Raw genomic sequence first — 20,590 nt, 5'->3', positions numbered from 1 at the left:
CTGACTGTGTTCATAGTGCAGTATGTTTTGAATCTCTTCCATGTTAAGTTTAAGTAATGTACTTGTGAAAACATTTTTGTGTTCTAAAAACTAATATGCTGTTCACCATGGGGAAAGGGCCAGTGGTTATCCTCCAAGGGGAATAAAGGGCAGTTTAGAAGCCCTTAAGTCCCTAATTGTAAAACATATCTGAAATTGTAGTGATAAATGACAAAAACTGCACAAGCAGCATTTCAAATAATTCCTAAGGAAGAGTCCACGAAGCATTTTCTGCTTGAATGTACTCTTTAATGCTGACAGTTGCTAGAGGTGATTATTTGTGGTGGAAGAAATCTCAATTGCATTTAATAATTCTGGAGTAGAGACTCTCCTGGACACAATGCTTGAACTAACAGACATATTTAGAACTTTTTAAATGGAGTTCCAATTTTAAATTCTTATACTTCCTTTTTCAAGACTTCAGGGCTGCAGAGTGACCTTGTGTTTGAAGAAATTGGTCGTCGTGTAAAAGAGATTGGAAATGAATTGGTAAAGAAAGTAAATGCCATATTCCAATGGGACATCACTAAAGATGGAAGAACAGCAATGCAGTGGAGTAAGTTGTAGCTTTTATATTATACCCTGATGCATTTTTTAATGAGGTGTGATTAATTATACTTCTATTTTTAAATTAATTAAACTAGTACCTTGAAAGTAAGCATAAGCATAAGCATCACTGGGACCTAAAAATATGAATGCAAAAGTGACAAGGAGGTCAGATAGTGTTTGTAATGACATTTACTGACCGTTCTAGGAATGTAGTTCTGTAACTTGCCTATCTAGATATATGCATAGGCAAACCATCCTCTGGAAAGATCTTCAGTGCATTTCTGTTTACATTTCCGGAATGGATCACCACTGCACTTAGAAAGGCAGGCTAAATTAACCTACTAGGAGCTCTGTGTTACAGTAATTAATCTGCTGGTGATGTACACACTAATTGATCTAAACCAAGTGTTTATTTCTACTCTATTGTTCTTGTAATTTCAGTGAAAATATAGACCTATCTGTTTCCATTCAAATTTGCTGAGGTCAAGGTTTAATGAAGGTATAATGATGCTTACCCCTTCGTTTAAGCATGGGACTGGGTTAATGAAGAGAGGCTAAAGCTTGTAATAGCAATGGGTCAGAGAGGAATTGTTTCCTGGTAAAGTGGATTATACAGATATGTGCATTTATCTGATGGGGGCAAAACTGCTTACTCAGGAAACCTGTCCTCTTAAATTCTTTTGTGCTAAGTTTCTAAGGACATGTGTTTTTACAAAAAGCGGTCTAATTTTAGTAATTAGATACAGTTTTTTGGAATTATTTAGGGTGGGTTTTTTTTGCTGAGGTGTCCTAAATCATTGTGTCTATTAGTAGAATGTAAAGTTTTTCTAAAGGAATAAACCATAGGCAGGTTGTAACTTCCATTTGCATTTTTCTGGAGAAATGCAAGTCTTGGGGTCAAGTCTGTCACGTAGACTGCTTCATTTTAATTGATCTTAATGGTTGGATCCAGTCAGAACAGTTGTGGTGGAGATACAGATGAAGTAGGCTGCCCTTTGACAGGCTGGGGAGAGAGACTGACATGCTGATAGGTCCGATCAGGTCTGCATTGTGCTTTGTCCCACACACTGTGACTTTTTTTGTCTTTGCAATGGCTGTTCTCCATAAATGGTTATTGTGGTTAAGAAACTGCTCATACTTTTACAGAGAGATTTAGAAACCTGTGATTTCACTTTCTCTTTTCCTAATGTTAACCAGCAGAGATTCCGAGTAGCGGTCTGGCAGGCTGCTGTTACATTTCAAGAAAAATATCGTACATAGATTGATCAAGATAGTTCTGTTCTACATGTACTACCTTTTAAGCTAATTTTGAGGGATAATGGGTGGTTTTCATTTGGATAGCAGTTAATCAATATGTTGTATACACCTGTATAAATTATGCAGGCTGAGTATCTATACATCAAAATGGGAGGGGTGGTAAATACTGCGTAATTCAACTCAAATCTGTCTTAAAACTCACTCCTGATCATTCTTACCGTCTGCAGTTTTCACTTTTGCACTCAGTCATTTGAATGATGGGCATTCTTACAACCTGGACAAAAGGCTCATGAAGTCTTTCATGTGTTCCTGCTTACATTTTTAGAAGATACATTAGGAGTGCTAAAACTCCAGAACACTTGAAGTGGATACTTGTGTTTGTTAAGAGAATCACTCTGCACATTACCTCAGTCATGTCTATTGTTTCATGTATAGCTAAACGTCATATAAGTGATGGTCACGTTTATAATAACAAGCAGAAAACTGTCTTCGAGATAATTTATCACTGTTTTTGATTTTGGAACAGCTTTGTTTGTCAACCAAACTCAGTATTACATATGGTCAAAGAATGGCAGGATAAATCAATGGAAGAAAAATCTGATGAGGAGTGTTCAAGACATGAATAGGATTTCTCATTTAGAAAGACCTTAAGGTGCAAACTGCTGAACACAAAACAGGCACACTTAAAGATTTAGGCTAGAGCAGTGGCCTTACATGCCTCCTGAGACCAGGTTTCATTAGTGGGGAAACAGGTGGATGTTTTTACTATTGTATCCAGAGTGAGAGAGTACCCCTGCTTTCAGTAAATCAAGAGTCAGCTTTTTCTGGTTTTCAGTCAAAGCTTGTCCTCTCTTGTTTTCTGCTGAAGCAGTTCCAGGAAAGTGGTGCCTTCTTCCACTGCTTATTTCCCTAGCTAAAGGTAATAGATAATATATATTATATATATATAATTTATATTAATAATTTTCTTATATATTAATAATCTATATATAATAAAGAATAAATAGATAGAACTTCTGTTTGTCTTGTTTGCTCTGCTTCTGTTGCAGTGAACAATATCTTTACTTTTATACGAATTTGGAACTACTTAAAAAGCTCCCTGTGGGGTGGAGGGCGGTGGAGTTTAAACATCTTACTACTAGGAGCTTAAATTAAACATTTCCAAAATCTTGTAAAAGATAACTGCAAATCTTTATATAGTGTGGTGAGTTCCTTCAAGTTTAGGTGTCAAAACAGTGGCTAGCGTTACTGTAGTCTTTATGGTGTAGTAAACATGTAAGACTGGATGTAAGTATCTGGGTGAAAAGAAGGGTGCCTGTAGAAAGTCGTGCTTACTTTTCTCCTCAGGAATGTTGGTAGGCAAGTACTGCCTTTGTATATCACTTTTTCAAAGAACTTCCGGTGTCATCTGATGGTTTTCTGCATATTTTTGTATGTCTTTGAAATTTCAAGCCATTAAAAGATGAATAAAGTAGGAGTTGGTTAATATTAAAATAAAATAAATTAAAAATAAATGTTTATTATAATTGAAATATTAAACTAATTTAAAACATTTAAATAGTTATATAAACTCACTGGCAGTGTTAGCAGTTGTGACAACTGTAGTGTCATCTCTGACAATTTGTCCTTATGTGGATTAATAGCATAATACCATTGCTGTCAATTAACTATAATGATATATTTCTAATGACAAGGTATCTCTATCTGCATGATGGAATTTTTGTTTTGGGGATTTTTTTAAACACTATTCTGGTCATTAAAAAACAAACCCAAATAAGCACAAGGCAAAAAAAAACCTTCCAGAGGCAAGCATTCAAGATTTGTGAGCAATTGTCAGCTTTTTTTTTTTTTTCTTGTTTGCATACATTATTATTCAGTATTCAAAAGCATCATTATGTGCTGTCTTTTCTACCAGATGCTAGCATAATTTATTTTGCATGGTGAATGTGGAAGAAGAGAGTAGTTTGTGGCTTTGCATTCAGAGGAAGACAGCTTTCTTACAGTTAAGGTATTGTCGATAAACTAAGAGATTTCTGACAGATTTTTGTATGGTCATCACCAAGACTTTTGTAATGCACACAAACAATGACAGCCAATTGAGAATATGTAACATTGACAATGCCATCTACTGACTCAAGTGCTTGACTTTTTCTGTTATTAATGGTTTGTAAGTTTCTGTACATAAATAAAAATTCTAGCCTTTGACAGTTTTTTTACTTTAAAAACTGAAGATGATTGTGAGATGTAACCTTTGCTGTAGCTTGAATTTAATTATGTGTCACTATTCTGAGTGGTTTCAAACCTACTTCAGATTTTAGTATTAGTAAACTCTGTTGGTAGAACTGCACTTCTTTATACTACATATAAATATGGTCCTCTGATTATTAGTTGATCTTCTGTGTACAATAATTCTAAATGTTTCTTAGGTGTTATGCTAAATTAGATTATAAAATTTTTTAATTATCTTTCTCTCTTTTCTAAAAGTAAAGTTGCTGTTTTGAGAGCTAGATCCCATAACATGCATAGTTAAAATAAAGCAAAGAACACAGTATTACATTGAAATTAATTTAGAAGACAGTTCCTGTGAAGAAATACTACATACTCCTTCAATGTATGGTCAAAATTCTTGACATATTATCTCTGAAACACCTGAAATGTGAGGAGATAGCATCAAAAAATCCCCCAGCATAATCTAATTGTTCTATTATTTATCTTATTTTTAGACCTCATTTTCAAAGGGCATCCCGGGCCTTTACAGGCAGTATTTATAGTTCTCTTGGGCTACCTGCTAAGCCTCTTTCCCTTATGAAATTTGTTATGTAGTTGTGCTGGCCTGTCTCTTATTTTTTTGACTTGTCACTTTTGCGCAGCTTTGTGCTGTTGTGAAAGCTGCAGCAATTGGCAGCACTAGAAACAATCTGGGCCCTGCAGCTCATTGCTGTCTTACTCAATGATTGTAGCTCCAGCATCTTCTGCTAATGTCCTTGAGCCTTTTGAGATCTGGGAGGGAAGCAGATGAGAGAAAGCAGCAGTATTAGGGACTGCTCTGAAATTTGTTCTCATGTACACAGTTGTTCTAGTATTTTCCAAACTTTCAGGAACCAAAAGGGTTTTTCTAAATTTATATTTATACTCAGTGTTTTGTTTTAATTGCAACTGTAACCTTTTGATCTCTATTCTCTGCAGTAAGCCAAATTTTTGTTTATTACTTTCAATGAAGTGGGATTTCTGAATGGAAACTAGTTTTTATTGTTACAGAGACGCTTCTTGTTGGTAGCACTAGTACCGGTAATGCTAGTCTGTTTAATTAGCAAACTTCGTTAGAACTACTTTTAAGTAGTTCTCTCTGGATAGTGTGAAGCCATGGGGAGATACAGAACCATTGATCTTGCACTCAGTATAGGAAATTCTGGAGAGCTCATTCACTGTCTGAACAACATTCAACTGCAGCCACTGTCAACTGGTCTTAATTAGTGGTATTTCTTTATAGAAGCAAGCTGTTCTAATTTAAGAGGATGCTGAAAATTGCCTTAAGAAGGTAAAGCAATACAGATTTTGGCAGTATCAAACCCCAAGGAATAAGCTTAGCAGTACTGGAGGTATCTTTTCTTATTTTTTAATAAAATTCCTAATTGAGACACACCCCCCCCCCCAGCTTTGACTTCTCCAGTTGGCTTCACTACCTAAAGCATGCATTGCTCTCTCCTAAATATTTATTACTGTACAACAATTGCCTTTGTTTTCAATGGTTATAAAATATGTTGGGTTTTTTTTGGGGGTGTGTGTTTACTTTATTTTGGCTTCTCTTTCCATAGAAAAAGACATGACCATTGATATTTGTTAGCTGATGGTTAATGGCTCTCTAGAGCAGTACTCAAAAGAGTTTACCCATCTGTTGCTTTTCATCATGCTTTTGAAGACACTGCTGATGGCAGAAGACACTTGTCTTCCTTTCCAGTTCTCAGAATAAAACTTTGTTAGGAGAACTGGGGAAAAATTGTTATATGCAGTTGATTGTGAATATCTGACGAATTACAGAGAAACTGCTTAATAATTTATGATACAGTATGACTTCAGGCAATGAAAAGTGGGTGACACTTTGTTCTGTTTGCATTGAGGTTGAGTCCTGTATTGCAGTTACGTACCCTCTGTAAAGCAGAATAAAAACTAAACCAAAACAAACAAAGAATAATCTGACCCCTTAGTATTTCTGTCCTAGAAATGGTAAGGCATTCTTCGAAGGTAAAGCAAAACCTGAGACCCAAATCTTAGTTTTTTAGGCTATTTGGCTACCTGCTGTAGAATGTCAGTGTCTAGTGGTTTAGCCTATATATATATATATTTATAGTATTTTTGACCTTTCTGTTAACGTCTCTGACAACAGCATGTTATGGATGATAATTATTCATAGAAATTTAGTTACTGCAATGTAACACATATACAAGTAAAAAAAAAAATTGAATGATAACTGCTGTTTCATTCACTGAAACTGTTTGATTCTGCTTTTCTGCCAGGTGTGTAGTACTATAATTTTACATTGATTTTATTTAAAAGGGACTTCAGCTTTTAGTTTATGTCGCTACGCGCAGTATTGAGGAGTACTATGCCTGTGTTTCAGAGTTCTGTTTTTGTATGGAGTGGATCAGCCATGTGGATGGCTAGGAGAAGAGCTCTTTATCTGTAGCAACTATGGAAGGCTGCATGTTTGCAGGAGCAAAGAACACTGGAGACACCTTCAGACTACTCATCTCTTACTGCTAGCAGTGGAGCTGCAATAGCAGTGCAGGAGGTAGTTGCCTGGCCAGCTGCCCAGGACACCAGCCACCTGAGCACTGACATAGCTACACCAGTACGATGTCATTATCAAGCTGGATGCTGCAATTGTAGTGCAGCATGCAGCCTGCAGGGTTGAGACTGTAGCTATGACCATGGAGACAGTATCCAGGAGATGTGTAGAAGTCACATGCAGGTCACTTGCATCAAGACCATTTCCTGCTACAGCAGGCAGCTGTTTTATATAGCCTTCTCTCATGAAGTTGTATTTTACAAGAAGGCACCCTGTCTGGCCATTTTGGAAAGCTAGAATTTTTCTGCTCTTACGGTTGGAATCTGTTCCGGTATTCAGCTCATTTCTTTCATTGCTAGTTTACATCCATGTGTCTGTGTGCCAGTGCTGTAGTTCAGTCTCTGTAGTCATCTGAATAGTCTAGGCTAGGTGTACATCAGGAGGTGAGAAAACTGATCACGTATGGTTCTAATTCTCATCCCCCCCCACACACCCTGCATTTCAGCCCCACACAAAAAATGAATGAGCAAATTTTTGGGCTAGTTTTCCATTCTCGACGAGGAGGGGAGTTCCTTTCCCTCTTAAAAATACCAACATATGGTGTATTTTGGATCACACTTTCTCCAGTGTGATTCACCTGAATTCACCCGCTAGGGCTTACATATCAAGTTTCATGACTTCATTTCTTCCTGCTATTTCCTTTGAGGGTTTGGGTGCCTTTTTTTTGGTCTTTTTTTGACTGCTTGCATTGGAGATGTCATAACTCGTTTATGATAAAGCTTAAAAAAAAAAGGGGTGGGTTGAGTAACAGTAGAAGGTCCTTCGTGTTTTTGTGAAAAAGACAGTATATGTTGTTACAGAGCTCATCTCTTTTGTGGCTGCTCTGTTCTTTCTTTTTCTTTTTTTCTTCCTCAGCAAAAATCTTAATGTTCTTTAAAAAGAATAAAGAGGAAATGGAAAGGATATATTAATATTTTGGGGAAAAGGACATACTATTAGGTTGGTCTTGTTTTTTAATAAAATTTCTAACAAGTTTTGAGATTAGTTTTGCCCATGGAACCATGATTATGCAAGGTTTACAAGCATATTTGTGCTTTGAGAGCTTAAATTTAATTAAGACATGGATTGATAACTGATACCTTTGAGACTTGGATAGGAAATGGAGAGCAGGGATTGTAACAATGTTGTGTGGACTGTATCCAGAGTAAAATACAGCAGTTGTTAGAACTTGCCCGAGTCACTAAACCTTTTTAATTTTAACTTTTTGTTGTCTAAACATTACAGTGCGGAGGCTGATGAATGGGTATTATCAATGAGATATATCAAAACTGCTTTTCCAGCCAGTGCTTAGTGAGAGGAAGAAGAGGGTCTGTTGTGTCTTGGGAGATGTTATGTCAGGCTTTGAGCATGTGGGTCCTCTTCTGGAACAGTTTGGGAGAGGTGGCAACAGCCAAGAAAATGAATGCATGAAAAATGAAGCACAGGAATGGATTCATGCTCTTTTGATTTCTAAAGTCCAGAAGTAATTAAAAATACATAATTAAGAATTGTAAGCTTCCCTGAAAACCGTGTGTGTGGTTTGTGAATTTATATGTGGGGCTTGCTGCTGACCAGAGCTATTTGGCTCAAAGGGAGCTCAGTTTGTCTGCATTGGTATGGTTCGTAATATTGCTAGCATTTGAGTAGAGGTATATTTTAAAAGCATGTTGATAGTTAAACTTGTTTAACTTAATCTGAGGAGCTGGTATCCACTGTGAAGCTTGCATTTTATGATTCAATGATAATTATTTTTTTTTAAAAATAATAGTCTGTGCCTGCATAACCAACAGGAGCAATGTTTAAAGGCTTTGTTACAATTCTGGACTATGCAGTTTCTCTTTCAAATCAAAAAAAAGTGTTGCACAGCTCCTACCCACAAACATAGGAGGTATAGATTGTTCATCTGGTGCTCAGTAATTTATTTTCTTTCTTCTCCTCTTTTTGCATCAAGTTAGTGTTGTCCATTAAACCTGTCCCTGAAATTACAATTTACCTTAAATGAAGTGGGTAATTATAATGCAGTATGTCACTTCTCACTAAGCATCATTGTACACTTACTTCCCCTTCTAGTTTTGTTGTAACTGGGTAAATATTACTTAGATCAGATTTCAGAAAATCAAAGACTTAACTCAAACAGACAAAAGCTACTCCCAGTCTATAGTTCACCTTACTCTTTCAGAAAAAATATTTGGAAAAAAAATACACATGAGATAGTTTATGGAGAAATAATGTCTCCATAGTTAGGCCAGTTTGTTAAAAGTTGTCAGCTAAGAGAAACCAACTGGCGTTACTAGTATTGGCTAGGCAGCCATGATTCTGTGATTAGAGATGTCATGTCCTTATGGAAATGTCATGTTCATATGGGAACATCCACTTGAATAATGATTTTATTTTGTGCTTAAAAAACGGGGGGCGGGGGCGGGCCAAGATTAAAAGGTGTAAAGGGAAAGACTGGGAATTTGCAAAATCTGAGAATGATTTGGCAGAGCACATCCTGCCAAAACATTCCTGTAATATTCTTCTAAACAAATGATGCAATATGTGGTAGTGTTAGCCTTGTAATAGATTGTTTTGGCAGGTCGTTTGGTGTGGGAAAAGAACACTCTGAAGCTTCAGACACTGTAAGGAATTTTTGGCATTTCAGAAGAGAAAGACATTTTGGGCAAGGCTTTAAATGCTCTTTGCAAGAAGCAGAACAGGGAAAATGCAGCAGCATATTTGAACACCACCGCCTTTGCCTCCTTTGAATATAGGATGCTGGTTTAAAATGTTAGAGCTTTATCACCAACTTTAACATTTCTGCAGGAATTGCACTAATTAATACCTTGTGCATCTTAAGTGTTGTTTAGAAATGGTTTCTGCTATCTATGCAAGAATTTTCAGATGGTAATCCTTGCTGTAAACCCCCCCCCCTTTAGTAGAAAAAGAATTCTTTCTATCATAATCTCAATTATTATCTTTCATTAAAGAAGAATTAAAACCCTTTCATTTTCTAAGTGGCTGTTAAACAAGATTTATATTTAGATTGGATGCTTTATAATAATAGATAAGGAGAGCAGTGTTCTTCAGACTGAAAGTTTTATCTTTATTTTTTAAATAAAACTATCTTTGCCACTTATTCTCAGCAATTGACTTAAAAAATGGCTCTGGAGCAGTGTATCAAGGACCTGCAAGAAGTTCTGCTGATACCACCTTCACTCTCTCGGATGAGGATTTCATGGATGTAATACAACAAAAGACCAACCCCCAAAAGGTAAAACCTGTGCGTCACACACATACTCATTTGCATGGGGACATATTATGTGCCTGAAGTCAAGCTCTGGTTAATGACTGCATTCTGAAATCTGCAACACTGGATGTCTTCACAGTGCAAACCAGAGTCAGATGAGGTATAACTGCATCATTACGTTACACTGAACTAGTCAGAAGACATGATGAGGAATTTATGCCATCTTTATCATCTTGAGACAAAGATACCTCAAATGACATGGAGCCCAGCAGTAGAAAATTGGTTATTTGTTTCCTGACATTCACAATATATGATTTGTAAGGTTAGGGTTTGACAATTTGATCATTCAGGTTGTTTTGATTGGTCATGTTGCAGAAAGTTGGTATTTGTTGCAGTATTCTGATTTACTGCTACTGCTGCAGCAAAGGGAAATCTCAGTGCGTGCATGTAGATCCATTGAAACTGGTCAAAATTCACCACACTGGGTAGATTTCTTTAAAAAGGTGTGTAATCTAGGTCTGCACTTTTAGCTTCTTGGACTAATCAACTGTTTAAAACTACTAATTTTACTAATGAAAATTCCTTGTGTAAAAGTAAATTAAACTGTCATAAATTTAATATGTGAGCTTATAAATTAAAGACTGAACAAATTAAAACTTTAATTAAGGTCATTCTACATGAAATAGTTCCTTTTCTTTGATCCCAAGCAGTTATTGTTGGAGACTTTGATTGTAAATTTGGAGACTAGCAAGGATGGCACATGTTTATTATAAGTTCTGTATACCACATGAGTAAAATCCTTTGTGACCCTCTATATATAGCAGGCGTAAAGCATAAACAAACAAGATATTGATGTGTAATCTTCAGAATGCTAAAGAATAGTGGTTGCAATTCAGGAACATTATCTGTTCTCAGGCATTAGTATTTGAGTTTCTGTGAAGTTTTTCATCTAAAGAAGCTCAAAACATCTATTCAAATTCTTTTCTGCTGGCTCTCTTTTCTTATTTGAATGTATTTCAAGTTAATGGAACTATGCAAAAGCGTGCTGTTTCCGAACTTTCAAACAGCTTTCTAATTGCAAAGCCACAGCGAAGCAGAAGTAGTTTTAAAAAAATGGTAGAAAAACTAGATTGAAACAGCCTATACAGCTCTTTGAAGTAGGGACAATAAAAATGTAATATACCAGCATTTCAGTGAAAATACTGGTTGATCTATGATTCTGCAAACACATCAAAATCTTGTTTAGTTCCTATTTGTTGCAATATGCTATATATAAAACCAGTGCATTTCTTGGGAATGTGCATGTACATACATTGTGCAAGTTCCTGTTTGGATTTGTTCTGAATTTGAGTAGCTGACCTTTTCATTAGGCCTTTAATTTTCATTAAATGGCCTTCTCATTCCATTTTCTCATTTCATATGAAGATGTATAGATATATAGGGAGTGGGGGACTGCAGGCTTTATTTTTGTGCCCTGGTGAGGTATTTCCATGAGCTGCTGTGGAGAAGTTTGTCTTACACCAAGAGACTATAGCTGGTTTGTGTTTAGTTTTTTTTCCTGAGTGATAGACTTGGCCTTTGCCTGCACTCTAGACAGAAAACTGTGATTCTGGATGCTATTAAAATGTAACTTGGATGATGTTTTGTTAATAACTAATCACCAATATTCATTGTGCATTGAAGTGCTTTCTCTGGAGCACTAAACAACCACACTTACCTTTGGCTTATTGTTTGGTTCTAGCAGCTTTTTGAATTGTGGGTGGACAGTTGAATATTTTTTTTCTCCCCCTCCTCTGCTTTTTGTAGGCATTCTTTTCTGGTAAGCTGAAAGTGAAGGGGAACATCATGTTGAGCCAGAAATTAGAAATGATCCTGAAAGATTATGCCAAGCTCTGAACCGCTTGATCATCTACTACAGCAGTGAAGAACTTCAGAAGACACAAACTTAGTTCAGAACCAATGATTGAAGCATTTGCAGGCTACTTAATATCATGTACTGATTCATTATACTGCTAATATACAAGCTGTTTTAATTGCTGTAGACAGAAAGTAATGAAATGAACATAATTGTTAATATTGGCCCTTTTTTATTGCTCAGCAGTGGTAGGGAATCATACTTTTCTCATTGCATGCCTTTAAATAAAATGTATGTAGTTCTTACAAAGATGCATATATTTCTATATTAATTCTGATGAAAATTAAACCAATACACCTCTTAGATATCTCCTTCTATGTCTGTCAGTCTTCATTTATGTTGCATTAGGTAGGCTGTCTAATTTCTATGAATCTAGCTGGTTTATTATTAAAATTACCATTATTTTTTGTCTTAATTTGTCATGATCCCATTAAAACAACTGGAAGATGGAAGCCACTTTTTTTCATTTGCATCTTGTCACTATGTATTTTTTCTGTACAGGAAAAAAAATCTTGAACTTCAGCACTGCCCACCTTATTTAGACAGTCATTTTTATATGTTACTTTTATAAATTACATGGAAAGTGATAAGCATTAATTCTTTAGGGGAAACTTTTTAATCTGAGAGGTATTAACACTGCAGCAAAGGCTGTCACTGTAGCCAGATTGTTCTTCATGTAGATTCATTCTCATGAGGGGCAGCATCATGTCAGGAGGGAAAGAGTGAATTCCTCATTTTGTACCTATGGCCAGAAATAAGCTGTGGCTGTATGTTTCCTTGAAGAAAGTATGCCCTTATACCAGTGATTGTCACATGGAAATTTGATTTCACCACTGTGACCAATGTTTTGAGTGCTCAGTATCTTTTTCTCTCGTTCAGACTTGTTTTATGTTGATACCTTTTGAAGAATTCAGGGCGTCTAAGACTTGTCTCCTTGGTCAGAATGACAAAATCATTTTGCTTTACCTTAGAGAATGGAAATTCTTTATCTTTCTTTTTTTTTTTTTCCTCAAAACTGGGAGGTGCATCACTGCCTTGACTGTGTGAGTAGACTGTAGTGATTAAAGAGCGTTTTGGGGCTACAGATGAGTTTTGACAGTTTGAGGAGAAATTCTACGTTTTGTAATACTAAGTCAAATTCTGCACAAATGTATCTCTTCACAGCTGTACTATCAGTTATGCTTTGATTCAGGCAGAGAAATATGAATCTGAAGTATGTCAACAAGTATCTTACATGAATTAGATCATGAATAGAGCGGTAATGGAACAAGTGTGATGTTCACCACCTAAAAGAGACCATCTAATGGAAATGATTGAGGAAATGACCTTAAACCACTTAACATTTACCTTTTTCACAGCAGTCATTTCTGTTTATCAGTACAACATAATCATTGCCTGTACTGCCCAGCTTCTATTTACCATGCAGCTTTATGACAAGTAGGTAAAGGTGTCTTCTGTTACTTTCTCCTAAGAAATTGTATGAGAAAGGCAGATTGATTGCACCTTTTAATGTTTATGCATGCACATACTACACCAAAAAAAAAAATTTTTCTACATGTATCTTTCCTCTCTATAAATCTGTATATAGTGCCATAAAAATATGTGTATTAAGAAAAATGGACTGCGAGGAACTAACTTCGAGTCTAGGAAAGAATTATCAATATATCCATTTAAGAATACAGTATTTACTGTAGGTCACATGGTCTTGAAAATTTGCAACAGATTATTTTTATTTTTTTTTCACAGCTGCATAGGTTGTCTAAAACGTTCAAGCACTGATCTATGAGGAGGGATCAGACTGCTAATGCACTTTTTTTTCCCTCTGCTTTGGAAGTGGGAAGCAGAATTTTTTGGCAAGCAAAGTTGTTACTGTTGAAATCTGTTGCATTTTAACAGGTTGGAATTCATTCTACTGAAGAACATCAGTTTACTAAATGTGTGGGTTGAGGACAAAAGAACCGTATCAATTATAGGTACTCATGTGATGATTTCTATCCAGCATAGTTTCAGTTGGACACAAAATCCACGTGCTTCAGTTGTACCCCCAATACTGGCCTTAATTAAAAACACAGAAGGTACACCCCAAAGTTACACTGGTGTTTAGTGTATACATCCTACACTTTAGCCTGACTTCAGCTTTTTTCTGTGCCGTGACTTGGTCACAGCTGTTAACCTTGGGTGGAACGGAACGTCCTCCCTACTTTACTGCAAAAGGCTCTTCCCTTTGCTCTCCTTCGCAAGGCTAATTGAGCTCACCTCTCAGTATTGCGGTAGACTCATTTTCTAGGAGCGTAATTCAGATGTTGAATTTCTTCATCTGCTTTGTGGCCTGCATAGTCATTATTAATGATTTTGGCATGTTGGTTTCATCTCTGCACCAGTGTATTTACCTTCAGAGTGTTCTGGTTAGCTCACGCAAACTAGTAACTTAACCTGTTACTGTTGAAGGTAAGGTCATTTTGCTATGCTGAATACGTGACTGAAGTGATTCGGAGGTTTTGGTTTCTCCATAGTATGTGAAAGCCTTCTATTTATGGTTGCTAGCTTTTAAGAGTGGTATTCTCAGAAACAAGTGATAAAACCAAGTGTCTGAATCCATGCAAGGGAATGCTAGGCAATTTGGCAGGTGGTTGATGCAGTCTGAATGATTCTTGGCTCCTTTCATCTGGAATGGTGTCATTCTGGTTTGGGGGCTCATGTTTCAAACCGACCTGTAGCTCTTTCATTTGGGGCGTTTTTGGAGACCTTTTCTGTCATCCAGCAGCAACAGTACTAGTACAGTGTTACATCCATTTTCACACAGGACCTAGAGAAGTGCAGCAGCAGCACACCACATGCCTTTTTTTTCAGGGTAGCTGCTTTGTAGAATTGTTTGGGTTGGAGGGAATCTTAAAGATCATCTGGTTCCAACCCCCCTGCCATGGGCAAAGGACACCTTTGAATGTTTTTTCTATGCCAGAGGTAAGCACCATTACCTTGGACTGCAAAACCCCACTTGTTTGCCAGACATCTCAGATAGCTCTTTAGGGATCTCGCTAAATTCTCTAGCAAATAAGGAGGCTTTATAATATACAAGTGCAATTCTTGACAGTGCATATACTCTATTTAATGTAGAAGAGAGCAAGATTGTCTGCTGTTTATTGCAATGTGTGCTTTATATGGTTTTAATTAATTCTATGTATATATATATATATATAAGGTGCTGCCTGGACATGAGACTTTGTGGCAGTTGGAGGTAAGAATTCAGTTCTTTATCTTTCTGTAATAATTGAGTTAGCACTAAACCTGGTCATGTAAATTAGTGTGATTTTTAATCATGGCACAGTATTATTTTCTCTTCTTCTTTTTACAATCATTACAGTCTTCCTGCTGGCTTGCAATTATGTCCATCCTCCAAAAAGTAAATTGCAGTTCACTGACGTATGTCCCCTTCAGTCATTTATGTGTCTTCTAATTAAAGCACGAGAGCAGTAATAATGGATGGTGAAAGTTATATAAGCTTTCTGTCTATTAGTATTGGCTTTGGAGAAGTCTGTGCTGAATTTTATGCTTTCCAGTCACTGGAATTGTTCTTAATTAGTTTATGTCAGAGGAGTTCAATACACTTTCCAGCTGTCATCAATAATCACAGATAACAGCTTTTTAGATGTTGACAAGTGCATTCATAATCAGAGAATATAAAACCGAGTAAAATGTGGGAGGAGCAGAGGCAAGAGAGTAAAGGTAAACTCGAGCAACTTCGGACAGAGATACTTAAATGCTCTCTCTTCTAAGGCTTGTTCCCACCGCCCTACAAGCACCGCATTTCTAAGGGCTATTTGTATTCTGGCTAGCCTGTTGGGCTGCGCTGCTTGTAAAAACAACTGTCCTTCATCACTCAGGAGTCACCTTGGTAAATTAAAATGCTTTGTAAAATGGAAGAATGCAGTGATACAATAAAGTATTTTAAGCTGGATAAATAAGCATTTTACAATTGTTTCATGTACTTTTTTTTTAATAAGACTTTGTAATAATAATGCAATATACCCTGACAGAGGTTAATGTCACTGAAATTGTATCTTCTATTACCCTCCACAAGCATTAGGGGCGGAGCAGCATTTGGAAAGTGTTGACTTTACGTAACATTGTCTCCTTCTAGCATGAGTGAAGACCCGTGTGAAGAAAGGCTAAGTCTCATTGCAGTGTTTTCTTTCAGATAGTAATCTTTGAAAGGGTAAAGGGCGAAAGGAAATACTATTATATACCAATACCTGCAGTGGCTTTTTGTTCTACTTCAGTTGGTGCAGATACCTTTTCTGCTCACATGAGGATGAGTTCTCCATGATGATTCATCTGCAGTAAGAAATTCTGTCCTTTAGGCCATTGGCAGTATCTCCAGCAGACTGACCTAGACATTCGCAGATCTAAAGTCAATGAGGAAAAATATAGCAGAGTATGAATGTTTTTGTATGTATATTACTTGTAGATTACCCTCATGGCACAATTCAAATGTTTCATCCATCTAAAAATCAGTGTGTTGAGTTGGCGTTAATAGGATCTTTGGTGGGTGGATAGGCTGAGCTCTGTATGAAGTGGATGTGTTTATGCCTCACTGAGTACTATCAAAGTTTCCATAGTCTGCTAAACTATATCACATGTTCTAAGGTCACTGTGTCTCAAAAAGAATCAAGCAAGGTATAATAATATGTAAAGTTGTCCAAATTATGTGGTGTAAGATGTATACATCTTGCTGAGACCCATTTTAGACATTACTCCTTATGTTTCCCCATACTACATATGCCTTTATGTCAAGTGCCTTTTTTCACTAGAATTAATACTGTTTTAATCAAATATGGCCATCACGTAAGCTGGAAGAACAATTGAGACTATCCAAATTTTTAAAAAATATCTCATTTAGGTTAAGCTTAAACTTTTTTGAATTTCTAATTAGAGAAGCATATAATTTCACACAATCTTAAAATATTTTTTAAAAGTTGCAGCAAGTCAGTGTACTGAATTAATCATATTTTTTGACTAGTAAGTCCTCTTTCCCATTTCCTACGTTTGCCCTCTCCCATTTTGCCCGTTCTCTTGTGAGGGCATGTCAGAAGGAGCACAGGCATAGGTTACCGTAGCAATGTCGGTAGTTTTTGAGGAGTTGGATTTGGAATGGGAAAGAACAGTCTGTTGTGGCCCATAGATTTCATCTGCATCTCACTCAACCTTGAGACAGGATAGACATGAAGCTGCCATAAAAGTCTTGCATCTGGGATTCCAGGACTTCATGAACGAAGTAAAAAACGGATTAAGTAGATGAAAGCTTGTGTTTCTATCCAAGTTTATGTTTCTATCCACAGCCTACTCAAAGAAGCGTAGGTTACTATAAATGCTAAAAAAACAATCGGTGAATTGCTGAGGTTTGGTTGCATCCCCTGACTTTACCCAAATAATTTCCTCTTCCTGCAGGACTGAAAAAAGAAAAGAATGCATTAATTTCATAATAGAATCTAAAAGTCTACAATCTGCTTGTGTTTCCAATGTTATTAGGACAGCATGTTGCCATAGGAAATAGAAGCTGAATTGCTGCTTGCATCAATCAGTGTGCCTAGGTTGAATCTCAAAGCACTGTACAAGTATTTTTCTCTTACATTGCTTTTTTGTCTGCTGCTCTTCACTCGTACTAGTCTCTCCGTTGTGATGAAGCACGTGAGACTTGTGGAGCTGCCCAGCCTTTTCATGAAGCTAACAGATTCTCCTGTTTTCTGCTCCCCTATGTCTGTTTCATTTCTGGTCAAAACTGGTCTGTGCTCTGCACGGTTCAGCCTTTTGCTGTGTGGAGCTCAGCCTGATTGTTATGAACAACAGGCGATGCAATTCTGGATATCTGCTGTAACCTTATCAGAGCTCGTAATAGCTATGGTGCTGAGAGAATCGTAATCCTGTTAGGAAATGGTGATAAAAGGTAGCAGAGTTTTTGACTGTGTTTTTTTCAGGTGTTTCTTTTTTCATAAAGATAAAATGAGGCCACCTGAGGACTATATCAGGGAAAATACAATGTTCCTAGCTCAAAACGTGTTTTAAATGAATATTTGATTGTTTGGTTCAGTGCTGTTTTTTATGTGTGAGACCAAACACAGCAGGGAAAACTATAAATGTAGGAAAGAAGAAAAAACCAACCCCACTTTTCTGTTATTTTTTCATTTTCTGGGGGAAAAAAAGAAAAGTTTAACATGAGGAAATATGTTCCTTGTATGGTCTGTGACCCACATGACCAATTCATTTGGGCTAAGCAGATGCACAGAAGTCATGTATCTGTGAGATTGGTAAAGACCAGCACTGACTAAGCTGCGTTTTTTCTTTAGGAAATTCTTGTGACGGATGATACTGTTCACACCTGAAGTAAAATCAAATGTCTGGTAACTTGCAGTCATTCAAAGCTAGGGTGGGGTTTGGGATTTTTTTGTTTTGTTTTCAAAAGAGATTTGTTTATCTGCATGCCTTTTGCAACTTCAAGCTTGGTGGTCAATTTCAGCCCACTTAGTGAGTCTGCATGAGTTTTCGTGGACAGCCTAAGATCAAAGGCCAATGTTGTTTATTATCAAAGTATCTTGTTTTGAAAGGACATACCAGTTTGCAGTCAGAATGCCATGGGTTTATTTATTTTTTTATTATTTCAGAAGGACTGATGAAACTGCTCTTCAGAGGTTGAATGCTGTTAAACAAGGAAGTGCCTGCTTGATAGTGTGAGATCATGCAATGGCCTTTTGCTATTCCCTAAGAGGACTGTGGTTAATGAAGGAATTTTCATGGTTATTTATGGCAGTTCCTGTAAGTGTAGTAGCCGGTCTTACTAGGCTGGGCTTTGAGAGTCTTCAGCACACAGGTATTTGGGGAAACTTTCTAATAAGGGTCAAGGAGACCTAAGAAAAATTAGCTTTTCTCTTTTTTGTCAGTGGCTTTGACACCAGAGGCTATAACGTTTCTGATATTATTTGATAGTGCTTATAAAACAGTGCCATGAAGTAGCTTTGAACCTAGAAGTTTGTAATAAAATATATTGAAGTGTGCTTCAACTTTTTAGAGCTGTTTTCAAAGCTCCTCTGGAAAGTGTCTTGCTACAGCCAGTTAGAAAGTGTTTTTTTTAAGTGCCTTCTCGATGTCAGAAGTCTTTAAGGAGCGTTTGTGTTTACTACGATTTTGTAGCTAGGGGAGAAATTACATAAGACATTGTTTTCTTGCACTGATAAAATACTATTTGTAAGTAGACTGACATGGAGGTGTTAGCCCATACTGAGCTGGGGAGAGCAGTACTCCCAAACAGTTCCCTTACCAAACCATTCCCCTTCAGAAGAGGCCAAAATTAAAAGCGGCAGTGAGGTCCTGGATTTTGAAACACTGCTGGGTGGTAGGTGCAGAGTCTGTTCTTTAACCATCATGACAACAGTCTGGCTGTAAACACTTTTACTATTCTCTGTACTCCAAGAGTTTTAATGTGTATTTAATGGAGCACTCTGTCAGTGTGTTGCTCAGTGATTGACAGAGACAACAACCAAAAGGCATGCTACATTAGGGCTTTTTCACTTATTCTTAAGTAATTCCTGAAGGAATTGGGCTGTGCTTTGACAGTGTAGTCACTGGTTGGATTGCCTTAGAGCTGTGTTATGAAGAGCAAATAAAAGTAGACCGCAAAAGATCATGATGATGCTAATGAATTTGCACATGGCTGATGATGGACTGAGGAGATATTTCTCTTGAAATCAGCTGTGTGGTTCCTGGATCCTTGGTCCTGCTCCCCCAGAGGGCCTTGCTCAGGCAGTACTTTGCACAGGCATGGTTGGAAGTGGAGAGCCTGACTCCAGCCAGACTGGAATGTAACCCTGGATACTGAAATTACAGATTTAAGAAAGGCACTGGTTTCATAATACATTGCCATTTCCCTCACAGTGTGTCTCAACCAGCTCCTCAGTGATCTGCAGGTAGTAATTACTTGTCTCTCTCCCTCCCACCAGAGATAATGACTTACCATGCTTGCTACTAGCACCCTTTTATGCCTTGGTAGTGCCAATCACCATTCTGTTTCAAGTGCTCTAATTATCATGGTTGCATTAACTCAGAATAATTATTCATGTTCTGCATTTAGCACGAAATTACTCCTGGTTCGTAGTAGCAAAATGTGTTTGGATGGGTTTCTGGCTTTTACTACAGGTACTAGTCGGCTAATGCAAGGTTTCTAGTAACCTTGATATTAAATGCTGATTAATTTCTTATTTTGAGCTGTTCAGGTTTATTTTTTTCAACATAGATGGATTTGTGGAATTATTGCACCGTTTTTCTCATTGATGTCCTTTTTCACAAAAAGTAGTTGTCCTATGTTACATGCAACAAATAAGAAAATGTTATCGTTAATGAACAGTCATCTATGAATTTTAGCAATTGTGGCACATTTTGCCACAGACCTTAGTGCATGCCTTTTATAAAAACTGAAAGCTCTCATGGGAAAAAAATTATGCTATCCCTACACTGTGTCAACATAGTTGTTTCAGTAGTCCCTTCTATTCTTGGCTGTGAATTGGTGTTTGGAGCCCATGCTGTGTTTCCAGTTGTGCTGCTTATGTGTTCCAGCCTCCTTGGTTTTACTGTCAGTAAGTGTGACTTCCTGAGAGCAGCTTTGCAATGCCACTGCTTCCTGCCTGTAACCAGTGATTTCAGCAGACATAGGAGTTGTTCTGTTTGGTTTCCTCTTCATATTGGTACTTTGAAAGTTCTAATGCTTGGATTCTTAGCAGTGATGTGGGTT

General features: G+C 37.1%; 1 protein-coding gene across 1 annotated transcript in view; it reads left to right on the top strand.

Moving 5' to 3' along the window:
• The window catches only part of HSD17B4 (hydroxysteroid 17-beta dehydrogenase 4), a 68,012-nt gene extending 55,887 nt beyond the window's left edge, over positions 1-12,125 (top strand). The window contains exons 22-24 of the mRNA XM_055698561.1: positions 457-595; positions 9,796-9,923; positions 11,706-12,125. Coding sequence (XP_055554536.1) covers positions 457-595; positions 9,796-9,923; positions 11,706-11,795 — 357 coding nt within the window. The 3' untranslated portion in view covers positions 11,796-12,125. The remainder of the gene's footprint in view (positions 1-456; positions 596-9,795; positions 9,924-11,705) is intronic.
• Positions 12,126-20,590: the final 8,465 nt, after the last annotated feature.

Source organism: Falco cherrug, chromosome Z (genome assembly GCF_023634085.1).
Source record: "Falco cherrug isolate bFalChe1 chromosome Z, bFalChe1.pri, whole genome shotgun sequence".
In the NCBI taxonomy this organism is placed as follows: Eukaryota; Metazoa; Chordata; class Aves; order Falconiformes; family Falconidae; genus Falco; species Falco cherrug.
This window is presented reverse-complemented; position numbering and strand designations above follow the sequence as displayed.